At 32.2% G+C, this 16251-nt stretch overlaps 3 protein-coding genes across 6 annotated transcripts; 1 reads left to right on the top strand and 2 right to left on the bottom strand.

Annotated features, from left to right (window-relative positions):
* The first annotated feature begins 2873 nt into the window (after window positions 1-2873).
* Window positions 2874-5919, top strand: LOC130979259 (rop guanine nucleotide exchange factor 9). Its single transcript, XM_057902659.1, has 7 exons — window positions 2874-3625; window positions 3739-3855; window positions 3951-4105; window positions 4277-4351; window positions 4445-4720; window positions 4817-5134; window positions 5330-5919. The coding sequence occupies exons 1-7, from the start codon at window positions 3361-3363 to the stop codon at window positions 5738-5740; spliced, it is 1617 nt and encodes a 538-aa protein (XP_057758642.1). The 5' UTR covers window positions 2874-3360; the 3' UTR covers window positions 5741-5919.
* On the bottom strand, window positions 5552-9428 carry LOC130979260 (probable protein ABIL5). 4 transcript variants are annotated; one of them, XM_057902660.1, is made up of 10 exons: window positions 8927-9425; window positions 8660-8822; window positions 8472-8554; window positions 7516-7663; window positions 7105-7204; window positions 6920-6956; window positions 6636-6793; window positions 6479-6549; window positions 6283-6388; window positions 5552-5723 (listed from the first exon to the last, which is right to left on the bottom strand). In XM_057902660.1, exons 1-9 carry the CDS (start codon window positions 8929-8931, stop codon window positions 6302-6304), a joined length of 852 nt encoding a protein of 283 aa, XP_057758643.1. In that variant the 5' UTR covers window positions 8932-9425; the 3' UTR covers window positions 5552-5723; window positions 6283-6301. The 4 variants fall into 4 exon arrangements, with proteins under 4 accessions (XP_057758643.1, XP_057758645.1, XP_057758644.1 ...); XM_057902662.1 differs by lacking the exon at window positions 5552-5723 and having other exon boundaries at window positions 5934-6388; window positions 6479-6543; window positions 8927-9428; XM_057902661.1 differs by lacking the exon at window positions 5552-5723 and having other exon boundaries at window positions 5934-6388; window positions 6636-6790; window positions 8927-9427.
* A 611-nt stretch (window positions 9429-10039) lies between these two features.
* LOC130979261 (uncharacterized) lies at window positions 10040-11595 on the bottom strand. Its single transcript, XM_057902664.1, has 3 exons — window positions 11432-11595; window positions 11133-11251; window positions 10040-10475 (listed from the first exon to the last, which is right to left on the bottom strand). Exons 1-3 carry the CDS (start codon window positions 11566-11568, stop codon window positions 10456-10458), a joined length of 276 nt encoding a protein of 91 aa, XP_057758647.1. The 5' UTR covers window positions 11569-11595; the 3' UTR covers window positions 10040-10455.
* Window positions 11596-16251: the final 4656 nt, after the last annotated feature.

Raw genomic sequence — 16251 nt, 5'->3', positions numbered from 1 at the left:
GGGTGACTTTAGCTCAATCAGCAATCAGCCCAATGGCCTACTTTTCGATGCAACATAATCGAATCCCTATATCTATCTGTAATGAAATAGAGAAGGCTCAACGAGCCTTTATTTGGGGATCAGATGACTCTAACAGGAAGGCTCATCTTATAGGCTGGCAAACATTGTGCCTCCCAAAAACTATGGGTGGTCTTGGAATGAAAAATTTAAATACCATGAACAAGGCTTTCTTAGCTAAGATCTGCTAGGAGTTGATCGACAAGCCAGACGATCTTTGGGCATCCTTAATCTGGGCCAAATATGACCTCGACAAAAACCCGTATCTGACTCATCGAACGGCTAACTGTTCTAGTCTTTGGAAGAACCTTGCTCCCATGTGGCCGTTCATAAAGGAGAATACTATACACAGAATTGGCAATGGTTTAAATACGCTATTTTGGAGAGATGTTTGGCTTGACATGGACCAGCCTCTTATAGAGCTTGCTCTCCCCACCTCGGATGTTGGAAACACTGAGGCTAAAGTTCGAGAATTGACCAATGACCACGGTGACTGGAACCTAGATAAACTCAAGCATCTATTGCCTAATGACTGCATATTTCGTATAGAAGCTGCTCCCCCTCCTAGGAGTTCGGATCCTTCAGACTCGCTTGCTTGGAAGGCGACGCCTGATGGAAGATTCTCTGTGAGTTCAGCCTACCAACTCATATCCAAGGCTTCCCAGCAGCAGGCTTCCCGACAGCATATCTTGGTTTGGGATAAGATTTGGGCCTGGAAAGGACCTCAGCGCGTGAAAATGTTCCTCTGGCAAGCCACCTATAATAGAATTATCACCAAGGAGAAGAGACACAAATGGTATAGATCAGATCCAAGGTGCCACCACTGTCGACACAAAGTGGAGGATACCTTGCATGTTCTGAGGGACTGCGATGGAGCTCTGCCTATCTGAAAAAAATTGATCAAACCAGGGAAACTACAAATTTTTCTTCAACTCCCCTTGGTTGAGTGGGTCAATGCCTGCCTATCCTTTAATTGGGGAATACATATGAACACTCAGTGAAGAGATGTCTTCCCAATAACATGTTGGAAGCTTTGGAACTGGCGGAATATGGAGATTTTTCAACCCCCTTTCAAGAGACTTCCATCGGGGCACTTCATCATTCAAGATTATGTGGCTTCTGTCCGTAAAGCCTTTGACAGAGGCAGTCCAGGGACTCAAAATAGAACCAGGAGCGAGGGTCAGCTCAAATGGCAGGCTCCCATGAGGAATTGGATCAAGGTGAATACAGACGGTGTTGCCAAGAGTACTAACGGTCACTCAGGCTGTGGAGGACTACTTAGAAATAGTTATGGTTGCTGGATCATGGGATTCACCAGACGGCTTGGTAATTGTGCAGCGTTTTTGGCTGAGTTATGGGGTCTGTACATTGGCATGGAAATGGCGTGGACATTGGGATTCAAGAAAGTGTGGTTTGAATGTGACTCCAAGGCAGTTATCACTGCCATTCAGAGTCATAAAGAGTGGCGCAACTCTAGCTCTATTTTATATTCCCACATCCATAAATATATGAACTATGAAGAGGGATTGGGATATTCGAATTTCCCATATCTATAGGGAAGTCAATAGTTGTGCAGATTGATTGGTTAATTTCAGCATCAATCAGGAGGCCTCCACCCAAATATGAAACACTTCCCTGCTGCTCTTATGAGTATGCTATCTTGTGATGATTCAAGGGTTTCTCAACCCAAATCTTTAATTTCCTCTTAGTTTGTTTTTTTTGGGCCTTAGGCCCCATTGTAAACCAAAAAAAAAAAATCTCTATTATAAAAATATGTGTCATGTGTGTTTCAAGTGCCAAAAGAATAACTAAATAAAACAAACTAAATCTTATAATAGTAGATAGATAAAAGAATCAACGCTAATAATTTTTTATGTATCAACATAACACCGCCCAATATTTAATATATGTATTCCTACGTTTAATTTATTGATTATAATTAAAATCTTGAAAATTTATCATAATTATAATTTATGATATAGAGAAAATATACAGAAGTATAATTTATTATAAAATGTAAAAATAAATTTGCTTTAATAAAATAATATTAAATAATCTTAAAAATTTAAATTTTGAAGATGAGTGATTTTATAATAAAGATTAAAAATTTTAATTTATAAATAAATATTAATCAGTTTATTTTTCATATACAATTTTTTGTATATAATGATTTCATATAAATATTAAAAAACGACAATTAATAACTTAATAAAATCTAACGAGCAAACAATATGTAAAATATACGTTATTTAAAAACAACACTTCAAAAAACAAATAAAATTTTGTTATTTATATATAAATTTCTACGTGCATATTATATCGAGTATCAAACTAAGAAAAATAAAATTGAGACAATTTAGGTAAAACGCAGAGAACACATTAGTAAATATTAAGAATTTAGGAGTTCAAATTTTGTTTTGTGTATATAATCACCAATGAAAATTTCTCAAATGTACAATTATATTATATATATATAACACATATTGTTGATTCTTAAGAAAGTAAAATGAAAAAATGCATTTATTATATTAAGCTAATGATATTTTCTCTTTTTCTTTTTGATGAGATAGCATTTCAAAGTATACAACTCCCTTTTATGTAAAATTAGGTCCTAATTAATAATTACTAATAGTTAGTGTGAGGTGTGCACGTAATCAAAGCCACCTAATTAATATTATTTTGTACAGTATCAGGGAGTTACAATATCAATAGCTTGTTCTAATTATAGTCCAGCTCAATTTGAGGCTCTCCGCCAATTAATCCAATTCCCAATCCAAATTAACAAAATTATTATGACCCTTAATGTATGCCATTTTTCCGCATTCATTCATTCACTTTATCATATACTTCTTTTTCTTCAACATGTACCATTTAATTTCATTTTTCCAATTTTAGACGGTAGGTATATATCTTTGATAAGAACAAAGCAATTATGGTAGAGAATTAGAGGGAGAAAAAAAATGGTTCAGTGATTAAGGGTCTATGGTTTTTATTTTTTAGAGTCAATTATGGTAAAAGCAATAGGCTAGTATTAACCTCACATTTCATTCATTCATGAAACAAACTCAACAGATTACTTCCCATTTCTTTCAACCATATCAAAAACATGCACACCACATGTTCAATGAAAGTCCATTGTGGTGTCTAGGCTCCCCCCCTAGGTAGTTTTGTTTACAACATCTTATTTTGTTTGAAGGTTTCTGTTCTATCTCTCATTGATCAAGTAGTACTTTTGGTATTGGTGCTATATCAAGAAGAAGAAGCAGAAAAAGGTTTCTTTTGACTTTTTGAATCTAATCAACAATGGTTCGCCATTTCGGTCATTCACACAGCATGCAGAAGTCAAAATCTTTTCATTTCAGGAGGATGTTTGATATCCCAAAGAGCCATATTCATGGCTTATTCGATAGGGATAGCGACGAAGATGATGAAAACAATAAGATTTACTCGAGAAGCTACGAGTCAAGAAATACAGTCGAAGTTAAGCCAATTGGACGTGTCCTCAATAATGATCAAGCAACAAGTTCAGGTGTTCAAATACCAAAGATTCCTCCCAGGCCCCCAACTGGTATATATAACATTATTACCCTTTACCTTTTATGTCAAGCTTGTTATTGGTTCTAGATTGCAGTTAAATCAATCTGGTATAAAGTTTTCTTTCTTTTTTGTTCTATTGTTCAGAAGCTGACATGATCAAGGATAGGTTTGGTAAGTTACTTTTAGGAGAAGACATGTCAGGTGCAGGAAATGGTGTTTCTTCAGCATTGGCTTTGTCAAATGCCATAACAAATCTAGCTGGTAAAGGACATATATTTTTATTGTTACCAATTGGATCTGTTGTCTCATGAAATGTCCATTTTCAATAATCCGGTTGTGGTTTTTATGCTATGCAGCATCTGTTTTCGGAGAAATATCGAAGCTGAAGCCAATGTCTCCAGATAAGAAGGCCAGGTGGCGAAAAGAAATTGAGTGGCTTCTATCGGTGACTGATCACATTGTTGAATTCGCTCCATCACAGCAGTTAGCTAAAAATGGAACAACCATGGAGGTGGGCACCCCCTAAGCCTAACACAGTAACACGACCTCCTCTTTTGTGTAGCTTTAGGACCGGCTATGTTAAGCTTAGTTATAAAGTTTAACTCTGAGTTAACTTATAGTAAAGATTTTATTTTCAGTGATTCATACTTCATATAAAATAATATGTTATGGCTTCATGTAGATCATGACAACACGACAAAGAGCAGATTTGGTCGTGAACATCCCTGCCTTGCGCAAACTTGATGCAATGCTCATTGTAAGTAGCTAACTATATGATCCTTTTTTCTGCATAACTATTCAAATGGCTTTGTTTCAATCACTTTGAATTAACTATTTAGCAATGGAACAGGATACCTTGGATAACTTTAGAGATCACAATGAATTCTGGTATGTTGATAAAAGCGACGAGAAGGGCGACGATAAAACCAGCAATCAAAGGAAGAATGACAAGTGGTGGCTGCCAACAGTTAAGGTTCCACCAACAGGTTTGTCAGATCTAGCTTTGAAATGGATACAGTGTCAAAAGGACTCCGTTAACCAGGTTCTCAAGGCAGCCATGGCAATAAACGCGCAAGTGCTAGCAGAGATGGCAATCCCTGATAACTATATGGAATCTCTCCCTAAGGTAATGTATAAAATTAGACCAAAAGAGTCTAACTGGCTCATATACTTCGTCAGAACTAAGAATTTCAGTTGATGTTCTGCTTCACTCCTTTCGCAGAATGGTAGAGAAAGCCTTGGCGAATCAGCATACAAGATCATTACTGAGGATTTCTTTGATCCTGGTCAATTCCTCCAAACAATGGACATGTCAACAGAACATAAGGTGCTTGACCTGAAGAATAGGATTGAAGCTTCTATAGTGATATGGAAAAGGAAGATGAACAACAAGGATAGTAGCAAGTGGAGTTCAGCAGTGAGCATGGGGAAAAGGGAACTCTTTGAGGAGAGAGCGGAGACGGTATTGCTGCTAATCAAGCAGAACTACCCAGGACTTCCACAATCTCAACTTGATATTTGCAAAATCCAATATAACAAGGTGAAAACAACATTCCACCTAAGCACATATTTGGTTTGCTTCTTAAATTGTTTCTGTACTCAGGATTTCGTGAAGAAAGTAGTAAAAACAAACTTTTGTAGATGCCACTTTTGTAATTAAAACTTAAAAACAGAAACTTGGAAATAGAAACTATTTGGGTACTAATGAAGTTTGATTCTTTCCGAATATGTGCAGGATGTGGGACACGCCATTCTAGAAAGCTACTCAAGAGTAATAGAAAGCCTAGCTCACACAGTTATGTCAAGGATTGAGGATGTCTTATATGCTGATTCATTGACACGTAATCCATCATTGGCAGTGAGTAACAACAGGAGGTTCTCGCCTGTTTCTTTGTCTGCAAGTGGGGAGAGATCCCCGAATCCAGAGGAAGAAGAGGCAGGAACCTCACAACATTCTGACGGGACACCAACGGCATCAATGACTCTCTCAGACTTCATGGGTTGGAGTGCATCCAAGGAAGGGAGTGATCATGCAAAGACTACAGGAGACTTAGATGAAAGCTTAGCAACAACACCAAAGAGAGCATACTATGTGGATAAGCTTGAAAGCTTGACTTCGATGAAAAGTCCTATAGGCCGAGATTGATGTTAATATCAAAGAAGGAGCAAGGTAGAACACAAATAAACAACATTTACAGTGCAGATGTAGACACCCAATATAGAGTCTTATGCTTCTTAAATATCAGGCTTGTACATTATTTCAGTCAGGCTCTTAGGTTTTGAATTTTTTGCACTGCTTGTAAATTCTTTATTCCTTTACTTTTTTAAGATAGTGGAAGATCTGTGCTGCTTCTGGTGTATATATTTAGTATTTCATAAGATAATTTTGTTCATTTGTCAGAAATATGAAATAAAACTAAAGCAAAACATGAGAATCTAGCAGCTTTCTGGGAAATAATGTTTAGGACTATTTGTTTAAAACTTGTGTTAAGCATAAAAATGTCTTGTTCCTAAGTTCACAAAAGAGTAAGACAATATTTGAGAAGTGCCTAAACTACATAGTAGCTTTTAGTGTTTGGTTCTTGATTACCACAGATAACATTAAATTGCAACATATGCTCATGAGGAAACAATTCCAGAAACAAATGAACAACCAAGAGTGCTGAAGACTAGAAGATGAAGCTATACATTGTTAACAGTCTAGTTTTCAAAGGGTTCGTTTAGTACGCCGTAGAAGCCATAAGATGTCACTGCCATGCAACGATCTTCTATGACGTCCAATCTTCGGGGTACCCTACAAACAATCAAGCAATGCACATTAAGAAATCTATGAGAAAGAGAACCTGGTTTAGTATGCTGCTAGAGTGTTGAAGACAAAACTCACTTGGAAATGAAATGTGAGATTTGAAACTTTGGTTAATACTGATAAACCATCGCGAACAGGTACTACTGCAGCTTTAATATGAAAAGAAAGTTACATTAGAACATAAAATTATTTTGAATAAGGTTTATTGGGCATTAAAAGAGCATAAGGTGCTTACCTATGGCCAAATTTTTATGGTCACTAACTGTAGTAGTGGTTGACTTCATATTCTTTGATGAAAGTGGTTTCTGAGTGTACATAAAAAGAGGTAAATCTTCATGTGTCTCCAGTACATGTTTATCTTCCAGTTTTGAAGAAACTTCACTTTCAGGTCTTCTGCATTGAATGAGGGGAAAAAATGTAACAACTATCGAACTAAAGTTTACGTTATTTCACTTTCATAATGAAAATTCTGAGAATCAGAAAACATATGTTCAATTTTATTGAGGAATGAAGAGGTACCTTGATTTTTCACTGCTTGATCTCTCAAGAGTGATTGCTGATCATGGAAAGTAATTAAAAATATAAAATTAGGGGGGAAAAAACAAGATGATGGAACAACAGTGATAATTCAATGTAACTGATTTGCAAAGTTTGTTGTGCCTATCAGGAAAAAAAAAAATCAATGGATGACATGAAGTATTTACGTGTCGATAAATATCTTGAATGGAATCTTGGCAAGTTCTCCCTCCATTGCATCTTGGTGAGGGCAAGCTTATCAGCATATTGTTCACATGAGAGAAGTCTCTGTCAAAAAGCACCATCTTTAGTAACTGTGTTGAATATTCTAGAATTTTGTTTATTCTTTTATCAATTGAACATTTATACACAAGTTGTGGTACCTACTAATTGCTTATAATGTGGTTAGAAATTCTTCATCATTGAATATAAGTTATGTTACTGCTTAGCAGTCAAATAAACCACAAATTAAGGCATTAAGCAACAAAACAAAAACTACTAACTAAAATAAACAGTTCTAAAATTAATATATCAAACTGGTGTGAGAATATTAGTACTGTTATGCATAATTTGAGCTAAGTGCAAAGTAGAATACTAACCTGTTTGAGGCATTGGATTCTTAACTCAGCATCAGAAAATGCATTTGTTTGAGATATAAGGGCATCAAGATTGGCAGAAACATTTCCAAGATGATCAACTACAGTGACCACTGCCCTGCATATGTATTCTTTTGTGTTCTCCACAACACTGCAAGAATGTAACAAGTTCCAATTTGTCAGTGTCATGTTAACATGTGAAGCAACCAAACAAACTTTCTCATAGAAAAAAAACTTAGAAAGTGCATGTACCAAGAAAGATAGAAATTTTTTAAAAGGGTTACCTGGATAATCCAAATTTAAAAGTGTTTTGCAGCATGTTCTAGATTTATAAGCAAAATATGTGGGATTCAAAAATCCCACAATAAGATATGGTTAATATATTTGTGTTTGGCCTAAAGAGGATAAAAATTTTCATTACCCTTCCTCATATAGTCCATTTTCCCTACTAGTTTAGCAAACATGTTAAAGAAAAGAAAAGAAAAGGCTCATTGATTTGTGGGATATTCCAACAGTAACAGAATCTGTGAGTGAGTGGTCCCCTATTATACAAATGCAAAAAAATGTTTGATATATATATATATATATATATATATATATATATATATATATATATATATATATATATATTTTCATTTCTTTGTTAACAAAAAAAAAAAAAAAAAAAAAAAAAAAACTTAATATGTATTATTGTCCGTGGCTATACACAATGGTATATGAATCTAAGACCAAGTTTGAACTGATATAGGCGCTGCACTGTGTTAGAAAATTCTCCATCAAAAGAATTATTCATAACAAAAAAAATAAACTTAAAGAAAGAAACAGAAAATCTTGGCATATGCATGAACCTCCACAAGGTGTATGAATTCTCCAGAAGGCTGAATCCAAAGGCAGAGAATAACTCTGACATTGGCATATATATATATAGCAGCATCAGTTACTGAGTTTAGAGGACTCACTCTTTCTTTGATGTGCCTTTCAAGAATGTTGTTTCACAGAAATCTGCAGCATGGTGAAGCTGAGACCTTAGTTCTCTTAACTCCTGCCAAAAAAAAAAAAAAAAAAAAAAAATTCAACAATGCATGAAACTGTTCCAAGGAGAAAAAAAAACAAAGATTACAAAAACAGCATGTAATTGTAAATAAACCTGAAGAGACTTGTAAAATCCCATGCCTTCTTCTGCCTCAGCCTCAGCCTCATCTTGTTTCTCAAGAGAAAAGGACTTGAAACTCAGCTCCATGCTCTTGTTACTGATATCAGTTGAAGTGTGAACAAGTTCCTTATCTACAAGTCTGTTTTCTGAATGAGACCTGTGGATATATGCATTGGTTTTGTTGCACCTTATAATAAGATGGTGACCGAGAGGTTGAAACAAAACAAAACAAAACTCAGTAAAATGACACTTTGTCTTCACCTCATTACCAATCACTCAAAATATGTTGCAAAATGACAAAATAAGTGAAATAGCAGTTTTCATTTTTAAGTCCCGTGACATTCTGTTCTTCCCTTTTTGTGAGTAGCTTTTTTGTAAATTTAAAAAGGCACGCCAATGATTCTGACACACATGGAATGGCAGAAAGCATTTAAAATATAAGTATGGCAGAAGCACAAAAGAGTGAGATTATCATCTGAAAATTCTTCTGATAGAAGACAAGATATTAGTGGTGTACAATTACTATAGTTATTATGAGATAAGATCATAATCAATAATCAATGGTTACATTAATGCAAAATGAATGGCTAGAAATAAGGGACTAGTTTTGAGTTTCGTTAGTGTTAAACAGCACATGCAATTGCAAAGGTTCATGTGACAGTTATGCATGTGAATACAAGCTTAATTCCAACGGATGCCTCATAATGACGAAAGGACAATGTGCTTAAGATTAATATCTGGCGTGAAAATATGAAAGAAAAGAAAAGGGGGGAGAAAATAAATTTATAATTGGTTCTCCCACTACATTGACCACTATAGAAAATAGAAACGCATGTTGCTTGGAAATGCAAATTCTTAAAGTACACACAAAGGTTTTAAGGACGTTTAATTTTGTATATTTAGCTACGTGTACTTCATCTTCATGCATAGCTTCTCTCTCTTTTTTTGGGTAGCTGAAATTTTTCTACTCTTTTAAAATGACATTTAAAAGAGTAGTTTTGACTTTTGAATGATTCATGAAATAAGGAACCGTGCCAATTGCCAAAGCCATTTTTCTTAGCAGTTCAATTTCTGCCACATGCATAACACAAATTTTAACAACTCCTTTCCTCAAATCACAGATAGAGAACTCAAGATGTTGAAACTACCTCATAGATGGAATTGTGCAAGCTTTAACGTAGTTAAGTTAGAAAAATGACTTCTGAAATCACAATGTAGATGAGTAATTTCACAAAGTAGAGTGATATTTCTTGTTCCAGGGTTATAACATAATAGAATATGTGTTTAAGTTAATGTACATTTTGCACAAATGAACATTAAGCTTATCTTATACAAGATTATAAGTATATTTATCATTTTAAAACGAAACAAATATTTACAAAGCAACAAAACCAGAGGTCTTGAAACGATTCATTTAAGCATCCATCTAAGTTTAAGATTGAGCCTGTCAATTAGTTTGATCCAACTGAGTGGGCAGGCTCAAGATTCAATGTTTAATAATGCAATAGAACCCACCAAATTCAGAGTTTTGTTTATATTTAGGCCAATACAAAGCCTTCATCTGCAATAGAACCCACCAAGGATTCAGCACAGTATATTATCAAATAGTTCATTTTAGAAATACATGAAGATAGACCGAATCAGTCGAAGAAGTCACCAACATCAAATTGTCCTGCATTCTCCTCAAAGATAAAGGATGAAGCCTCAAAATTGCAACAAAAGGAAAACATAACATAACCCTAGTCTCTGTGTCACTGTAACCTGTCGATCAACAATCCAGATAGGTAACATCATAAAGGCATGGAAATACCTGTAAAATTTGCAAACAGAAATAGTATAGTAAGTTATATTTGTTAAATTGCCCCTAATCAGATGAAAGAAAAGCAAAGTTCTAGCTCAATTTATCAGCAATCAAAACAAATTTTCTTGCAGATTTCAGATTGAATATTGTATGGTATAAAATCATACTTAAGCTTGTCAATCGGACAAATCAAACTGAGAGAATACATTCCCAATTCAATCGAATGTCCAATCTCAAATAACTCGACGCTTTTACAGTTTTACCTCCTCCATTCTTCCACCTTGCCGCTTTGAGAAACACACTCCCGAGTACACTTACTAGCAACTAACTAATATCATAACTAACAAAGTTGGGGGAGAAAGTGTTGCTTTAAGCTAACACACTCCCAAACACAGTTAACAGCAATCCAAATCATCAAAGCAGAATTCATATGTGTACCTTTAACATAGCTAGGTTACCAAGTACCAACAGAGAAACTCAACTAGAGATAACAAGTTTTGGATTTTCCATAGGTGTATGAGAAAAGTAAACAACCCCAATATTTCAAAATAACACACCATAATAAGTGTGCACTAATTAGGTCTATATGCAGCTAAAGGTGCTTTCTACAACTTCAGGTTCAACCTCACATATGAATATGTTAATATGATATGAGACCCAACTCACCTTGAGGAACTAAACACCAAGTCTGAGATGTAATGCACAAACTTGATACTAATCGAGCTGAAGCTACCGCATTATGCAACGGCATCATCGATCCAATGCTACCCAACTCCACCGGTAACCTGACCAAATCACAAACAAAGCATTACCTCAAATGAAAACCCAGAAAAATTCCGTTAAAAAGGAGCAAAATTTACGTACATGATGAGAAACTTAAAAAAAAAGACAGGTTTTTTTTTTCATATGGGGTAGTATAAAAATAAATAAATAAATAAAAGAGAAGCGAGAAAGAGCAGACTCACCGTGAAGTGGTGCGAGTAATGCGTGGTGCAGAGGGAGAGAGTGAAGAGGAAGATGATGGTAACTTGGGGAGCTTAGCATGAGACAGAAGCTTCACCCGACATGACAACCTGCACAATACCTTTGAGGTTGTTGCCATCGTTGTTGAAGATGAGCTACAACTATCTCTGCCTGCAACTCTAAACAAAACCTCCAGCATCACCTACTGCTATTTGTAATGGGCCTATCCGTTTGTGGGCTAGGCCCAAGTTAAAGAAATGACTCCTTACCGAAAAGAAAAAGATGACAGGAAAACTAGAGACACTGAGTTAAAAAAAAAAAGCTCTCTCTAACTTGATTTTAAAAGCATCCAAGTGGCAGCCCAAGGCCTGGATCAGATGACAGATTTAAATCTGTCTTAAAAAGTTGCAATAGATTTAAATCCTAGATAAGTTTGGAATGTTGATTCAATGCTCCTAATATGTTTTGGAGCACTAAAACTCCAAATGAAAAGTTTAAGAAAAGTCATTGTTTATTATTATTTTTTAATTTTAAGTTTATTTGGGCTAAATTTGTATTTTTTTTTTAGTTTACCCAAACGGTATCTCCAACTCGACAGGTTAAGGACTAATCCGTTGCGGATTTGAGCTTCATTTAAGAGTCTGCCGCTAGCCAATGAGTTACTACGTATACAAGGTGGAGTTCGAACTCCCAACACTTGCTTAAGCGGACGAGTGAGCTCAATCCAAGTTGGTTTAAATTTGTATTGTTTAATTTGTTTGCTTTTAGATTTGGACTCAAATGTTGGGCTCTTACAATAATAAAAATCATATTGTTTATTGTAATATAGTACAAATTTGACAGGAAAAAAAATCTAAACTATTGTTTAAATTTAAACAATATTTTTTTCTATGTATCAATTATTTTTTAGATATCCGTACGTATATTAATACTATTTCTAAAAAATATGAAGCTTATACATTTAGATAAATTAAACTATTAACGTATTGAAATTTTAAAATAAAAATAAATTACATTTTAGAACGTAGAATAATAATTTTTTATTTTTTCCTTTTGAGAAATATTATCAAATACACATCTGCTAAAATTAATATCATGTAAAACAAAACGAATATACCTAATACTTGAATAAATATTTTATTTTATTTTACAAAATATTCAGTTAATTCTAATATTTTTGTAATGGCAGGGATTTAGTTACAAAATTTGATATGGTATAGAAACTTAATTGAAAAAAAAAATAGGAATCTAATTGAAAATTCGAAAAAATTATAGGAACCACCGGAATAATTAAACCTTAAAAATAAATGTACTTTTATTATTTTTAAATAAATATGATAAACAAAATATATATATTTTTTATTATCTTATGCAAAAAATTTCTCTAACCATATTTTTTAGGTAAGATTTATTAGTTTTTTCATATATTTTGTACCTATATATACATTTTAATGTTATTAGTTTGAAGAATTGTATCCATCTATCTCTTTCCTTGGGATATTTAAAATACCATAGTGGCTTAGATTTCATTCAAAAAAAATAATACGAGAATGTTTATTAAAAATAATACGAGTATATTAATTTTTTAATTTAAAATTAACGATTTTAAATAGTTACTTTTTAAAAAAATTGAATAAATATAATTAATCATATAAGTATAATAATATTTACGATTAAATTAAATTAAATTATATTTATTTAAAATTTAAATTATGTGAATAAAATTAGATTAATTAAAAATAAAAATATATCAGTACGATTAGATCGTACTGTAATGAGTTTATGAAACTTTAAAAAAAATGAATCCTAAAATATAAATATAAAAAAAATTATTATGGAAAATAATAATTTTTTATTTTATTTCATAAAAAATAACACTAATAAAACACTAAAATTAAAAAAAAAGCGTTGCTTAATAAATAAATAAAGACGAGAGAGAAAGAGAGGAAGTGAAGAGGCAAGTTTTGATAATAGAGAAGGAGAGAGAACTCTCAAGGTGAAAAGGTTTTGATATTAAATTTTGGAGATGATCTTCTTAATTGTTAAAAAAAATGAGGGAGCAAAGTGTGATATGTAATCCTTTATTGCTCTCTCTCTCTTATGTTTTTTATTGATCTCACTTATAAAATTAATTGTGAGAGATCACACTTTACTCCCTTAATTATTAAAAAAATAGAGAGGATCCATTTCCTTAAATTTTCACCTTAAATGCAGCATAAAGATAAAATTTTTCTTTGTAAATTTTTATGGAGTTTTAAAACTCCAAACGATAGAGGAGTATTTAACAGCCACCATTATAGAGTATAGACATGAAAACAAGTTAGGTTATGGTAAAGTTTAAACATTTAATTACTCTGCTAGTTGCTATTATTTCCTCTTAAGAAGAACAAACACTTTTTTTTATTTGTCGTATCCGTGTATCGTACGCATTTTGAATACGATGATGCTCATCGACATTCGTCCAATACACGTATCTTCTATATCCTATCTAACCGTATCTTAATAAAAATAAAAAAAATTCAGACATGTTTGTACACACTTAAATACCATCACGTGTTAGTGTGTCCAACTTTATTTTTAATATGTATTATTAAAATGAATTTAGAAATAAGATATATTAATAATTATTAAAATAAAAAATTATTTTTAATAATTTATATAATTAAAAAAAATATTAAAAATAATTACAAATTTTATTTATTTTAATATTAATAAAATACTAAAATATTATCACAATTTATCAAACAAATACTTTATATTTTAATATATATAACGTGATCCAAATCTTATAAGAATTTTAAATTTATATGTCCACATATCTGTATCATATTGTGTCCTGTGCCCATAACTGTACAAATTAAGTCATTATACTTAACAAAAATATTAAAATTAATAAAATATTTTATTAATTCTCTATACTTACCCATTGTCAATTAATAATACAATTACCACAACCATTATGTATCTCTCTTATGAGCTCTCATCCTTTACACTCACCCTTCTCAACCTAGGTTACTGGTGTTGAAAACATATAAGATTAAAATTCATAAATAATTTTTTAAAATAAGTCAACAAGATACATACAACTGTCAAAAAAATAAATTTATAATTTTTGAAATTCTATCTTAATTATCTATTTTATTAAATAGAATAAAAAGAAGTCCTAATAGGTCAATAAATGTTGTGATTTGTAGTTATTAATTAGTTATATATTTTTAATGGTATAAAATTACATCTAATAATATAGAATTACTCACTTTTCTTGTACTGATTAAGTGAAAAAAAATAAAATAAAAAACGAATACACATTTTATTTAAATGTATTCATATTTTCTCCACACAAATAGGTACTGATAATCCTAGAAAAAGTCTAAAATACCAGCATTTTTATTAAAAAAATTTTCGTACTCTAATTATAGGTAATAGACCTAGAGAAAGTCTAGGAGGCCAACACTTTTATTAAAATTTGTCTAACACTTATATCAACACAAGAAAAGAGAATAATCTCATATTAAATGTAATCTCACACCGTTAAAAGCACTCATAATGACAAAAAATCACAAAACTTGCTACCTCTTGCACTCCCCTCAGCTTTATTAATAGAACAACTCTGCTAGGGAGACTAAAGAATCTAAACATATTGGGAATAAGTAGTATGATTACAATCTAATCAATCATGTGTCAAATAATTTGTTATTGTTATTATATTAAAATGTTAATATAATAAGATTCTTGATTAAATTTAGAAATTTATCATTGTGATAGTGATCATAATATTAAGAGATAAATCTTTTATAATTTAATCTAAATTGTTCTTGGTCATAGGATTATTAAAAAGGACATTAATAATCCGGAAAGATCAATATATATATATATATATATATATATATATATATATATATATATATATATATATAATTTAATAAATGAGATCTATTAATTACCACATATAGAGATATGACCATTGAACTGACTCACTCTGAGAAATTCTGATGATTATAATTACCACATATTTGTCAATAGGATATTTTCAATATAAACATGGTAATAGGTTTCATTTGACCTGCGACTGTGATAGTAATTAACAATGCATTTATTATACTTTGATTCCGGACACCTAATACCCTAGGGTGCTAGTTGAATGGATATTGGGTATAATTTAAATACTTGTAGAATTAATGATTAGTCAATGAGAAATTCGTCAACTCTCGATAAAGAGTTTGAGCCCTATGATTATAATGACTGAGATGAATAAAACCTTGGTCAAGTGGATTGATTGAATGAAAAAATGAGTTTCTTAAGTCATTCACAGTTCATTATAATAATGGTAACAAGTTAGAGTTTGACAATTAAACCATACTCTAAAGGTGTGTGTGGTTGGAGGAATTATAAATAATTCCTAAGAATTTTAAGATGGAAATATCATATTTCCATGTTTGGTTCAAAATTTGAAAAACTATTTTCAAGTAAGTTTGATTTCAGAGAATCAAAATTCCATCATTTTAATTTTCCACCTTCCTCCTGGGTATATTTTGATTCTCATGAAAATGAAATTTGAATAATAAAATAATATTTGAACCACACATACCCTAAGGGTTAACCAAGAGTTGAAAAGATGGAAGGAATTATACTTTGTTCTTCTAAGGTTCTTAGTAAAAATATATTATTTCATACTATCGGGTCGTTGAGGAGTGTTGCTACACGCCAACTTTGTTTAGTAAATTTAGTACGACTAATTTACTACCCGCTTAGTATTGAACCTATAGAGTCACACACTAACGAGTGTTCTAATCTTTGCTATAAAATTATTTAATTATTATTT

Source organism: Arachis stenosperma, chromosome 5 (genome assembly GCF_014773155.1).
Source record: "Arachis stenosperma cultivar V10309 chromosome 5, arast.V10309.gnm1.PFL2, whole genome shotgun sequence".
Taxonomy (NCBI): domain Eukaryota; kingdom Viridiplantae; phylum Streptophyta; class Magnoliopsida; order Fabales; family Fabaceae; genus Arachis; species Arachis stenosperma.
Note: the sequence above shows the minus strand (reverse complement) of the source record. Positions and strands in the feature narration are given on the sequence as shown.

What these genes read in the sequence shown, in the direction of transcription:
- LOC130979259 (XM_057902659.1), top strand. Translation starts at nt 3,361, where the DNA reads ATGGTTCGCCATTTCGGTCATTCACACAGCATGCAGAAGTCAAAATCT. An exon ending in TGCCATAACAAATCTAGCTG is followed by an intron (nt 3,856 to 3,950) that starts GTAAAGGACATA and finishes TATGCTATGCAG; the next exon opens with CATCTGTTTTCGGAGAAATA. An exon ending in GCAAAATCCAATATAACAAG is followed by an intron (nt 5,135 to 5,329) that starts GTGAAAACAACA and finishes GAATATGTGCAG; the next exon opens with GATGTGGGACACGCCATTCT.
- LOC130979260 (XM_057902660.1), bottom strand. An exon ending in TTCAAGATATTTATCGACAC is followed by an intron (nt 6,957 to 7,104) that starts GTAAATACTTCA and finishes TTCCATGATCAG; the next exon opens with CAATCACTCTTGAGAGATCA. An exon ending in CCATAAAAATTTGGCCATAG is followed by an intron (nt 6,550 to 6,635) that starts GTAAGCACCTTA and finishes TTCATATTAAAG; the next exon opens with CTGCAGTAGTACCTGTTCGC.
- LOC130979261 (XM_057902664.1), bottom strand. Translation starts at nt 11,568, where the DNA reads ATGGCAACAACCTCAAAGGTATTGTGCAGGTTGTCATGTCGGGTGAAG. An exon ending in ATTACTCGCACCACTTCACG is followed by an intron (nt 11,252 to 11,431) that starts GTGAGTCTGCTC and finishes TGATTTGGTCAG; the next exon opens with GTTACCGGTGGAGTTGGGTA. An exon ending in TTGGTGTTTAGTTCCTCAAG is followed by an intron (nt 10,476 to 11,132) that starts GTGAGTTGGGTC and finishes CAAATTTTACAG; the next exon opens with GTATTTCCATGCCTTTATGA.